Source organism: Primulina tabacum, chromosome 5, assembly GCF_025594145.1.
Source record: "Primulina tabacum isolate GXHZ01 chromosome 5, ASM2559414v2, whole genome shotgun sequence".
In the NCBI taxonomy this organism is placed as follows: Eukaryota; Viridiplantae; Streptophyta; class Magnoliopsida; order Lamiales; family Gesneriaceae; genus Primulina; species Primulina tabacum.
In genome coordinates this window covers 39,061,486-39,064,132 of record NC_134554.1, presented here as the reverse complement: position 1 = coordinate 39,064,132, position 2,647 = coordinate 39,061,486, and the positions used below count along the sequence as shown (strand labels likewise).

The window sequence follows — 2,647 nt, the reverse complement described above, 5'->3', positions numbered from 1 at the left end:
AAATACATGCACCATGCAACTCATCTAACATATCATCTAGTCTAGGTATGGGATGCCTATACTTGATGGTTATATTATTGATTGCCCTACAATCTACACACATTCGCCATGATCCATCTTTCTTAGGAACTAATAAAACAGGTACAGCACAAGGAGACATGGACTCACGCACAAAACCCATATCTAACAATTCACTTACCTGTCGCTGAAGATCCTTAGTCTCATTCGGATTGCTTCTATAAGCTGGACGATTTGGCAATGCACTTCCGGGCACAAAATCAATTTGGTGCTCAATCCCCCTCAATGGTGGTATTCCTTGAGGTAGCTCTTCCGGAAATATATCATCAAACTCCTGCAAAAGGGAAACAACAATGCTCGGAAGATTTCCGGCTATATCACTTGTGTTAAAGAGAATCTCTTTGTAAAGAATCAACACAAGTGTATCATGTGTATGCAACAATTGTTTCATATCACTCTTTTGGCTATATATGTTTTCTTTTTGACCTCATTACTCTCATTTTCTTTTCCCTCTTTTTTTATCTCTATGGTCATCTCATCATTTTTTTTATCACTTATTTTTTTGACCATATCTTTTTCTTGTTTGTTTAAGACCACCTCACTTTTCTTTTCACTCTTTCTTTCGGCCTCATCTCTTTTTTTTCTTTTGTCGTTGGTCTTCCATGATTTGTTTTGGGGACAAAGGAAGTAAAACAATGGGTTCTTTCTTGAGTACAAAAGAATATCTATTTTTAAACCCATCATGTGTCACTTGCCTATCATATTGCCATGGTCTCCCTAACAAAATATGACAAGCATGCATTGGCACCACATCACATAACACTTCATCAATATACTTCCCAATCAAAAACGCAACCAAGACTTGTTTGTTCACTTTCACTTCAGCACAGTCATTCAACCACTGTAGCCTATATGGTTGAGGATGTTTCAAAGTAGGCAAGCTCAATTTTTCAACCATCTCAAAACTAACAACATTGGTACAACTTCCTCCATCTATAATAAGATTGCAAACCTTGCCATTGACAAAACACCTAGTATGGAATAAGTTTTCCCTTTGGTTAGTTTCTTCTTCCTTGACTTGGGTACTCATTATACGTCTAGTCACTAATGCTTCACCCACAACTGCCTCATATCCCTCATCAGGATCCTCTAATGCAGGCATCTCATCTTCATCCTCTCCATCATTTCCCTCACTATGAGATTCATACTCCCCATAATTATTCAACACCATCACCCTTTTATTGGGACATTGGCTAGCAATATGACCAACTCCTTGACACCTAAAACATTTAATATCTCTAAAACGATTAATAGGAGTTTCAGGTTTACCTTGCACTCCCTGCTTAGGCGCCTCCTGTTTAATGTCAACTTTGGGTTTGACCACTACCTTGCTTTCTTCACGTTTAACAACGTTGGAACGCCAAGGTGTTGATGTATTCCCATATTGTGTGGTACGGCCAACTCCTCTCCTCTTGAGTTGTTGCTCCACTTTTATCGCCATCTGCACCATTTCATCTAGATCCAAGTAATGTCTAAGCTCCACTTGGTCTTAAATTTCCCTGTTCAAACCACACAGAAAACGAGCCATAGTAGCCTCACTATCCTCATCTATATTTGTTCTAATCATGACTACTTCCAACTCTTTATAGTAGTTCTCAACACTTTTCACACCATGTCTCAAAGTTTGTAACTTCTTAAACATTTCTCTATAGTAGTGATTTGGTACAAACCTCTTCCTCATTACGCTCTTCATCTCAGCCCAAGTTTCTATAGGCCTCTCATTGCATCTTCTCTTAGTGGTTACTAATTGATCCCACCAAATAAGTGCATAATCAACAAACTCAACCACGGCCAACCTAACCTTTTTGAGTTCAGAATAATGGTGACAATCAAACACAAATTCAACTCGCTTTTCCCATTCTAAATAAGCCTCTGGATCCGACTTACCATGGAACGACGGAATTTTCATCTTAATGCTACCTATGTTATTATCTTCCTTATTCGCATCATCGTACCTACCCCGTAAGGCTTCTCTTCTTCTCCTACCAAATCCTCTACCTCTTCCGCTCCTACCCCCGTTCTCGTTTTGACTCTCCTCTTCTACTCCTAATTCATAATCATCCTCTTCTTCTTCGACTGTACCCTAACCTTTAGGTTTAGATTTATTTTCACTAGTGCTAACTTCAAGCCTATCCAACCTCTCATATAAAGGATCCAACTCGGCTCTCATCATTCTACTAAAATGCCCAAATAACGCCTCCATTTGAACCTTAGACAACCCCTGGTTCGAACTTTCTCCTACTTCCCTCTCCATTTTACTTTCAGATTTTGTACCTGCAAGAAAATGTTAGTAGAAATAAAAGATGTTCCTCACCCAAATTCTCACAATCACTCCAAAGAAATAACTCTCGCACTCAAATATTTTCACTCGAATGTGATAGTTCTCTCAAAGATGTGATCAATCTTTATATTTGTATACCAAACTATCAAGATTCAACTCGTGACACTTGCAACTGTCTCACTTGGATTACACAAAGCCAATAACACTAGAATAACACAGATTTGAAAACAGAACAAAGGATTACACATATCTGAAAACAGAAACCCCTATTGCCCCAGCATGGTAATC

At 38.6% G+C, this 2,647-nt stretch overlaps 1 protein-coding gene across 1 annotated transcript; it reads right to left on the bottom strand.

Moving 5' to 3' along the window:
* Positions 1–646: 646 nt before the first annotated feature.
* LOC142545000 (uncharacterized) lies at positions 647–1,528 on the bottom strand. Its single transcript, XM_075651991.1, has one exon. It carries the CDS (start codon positions 1,526–1,528, stop codon positions 647–649), a length of 882 nt encoding a protein of 293 aa, XP_075508106.1.
* Positions 1,529–2,647: the final 1,119 nt, after the last annotated feature.

What these genes read in the sequence shown, in the direction of transcription:
- LOC142545000 (XM_075651991.1), bottom strand. Translation starts at nt 1,528, where the DNA reads ATGGTGCAGATGGCGATAAAAGTGGAGCAACAACTCAAGAGGAGAGGA.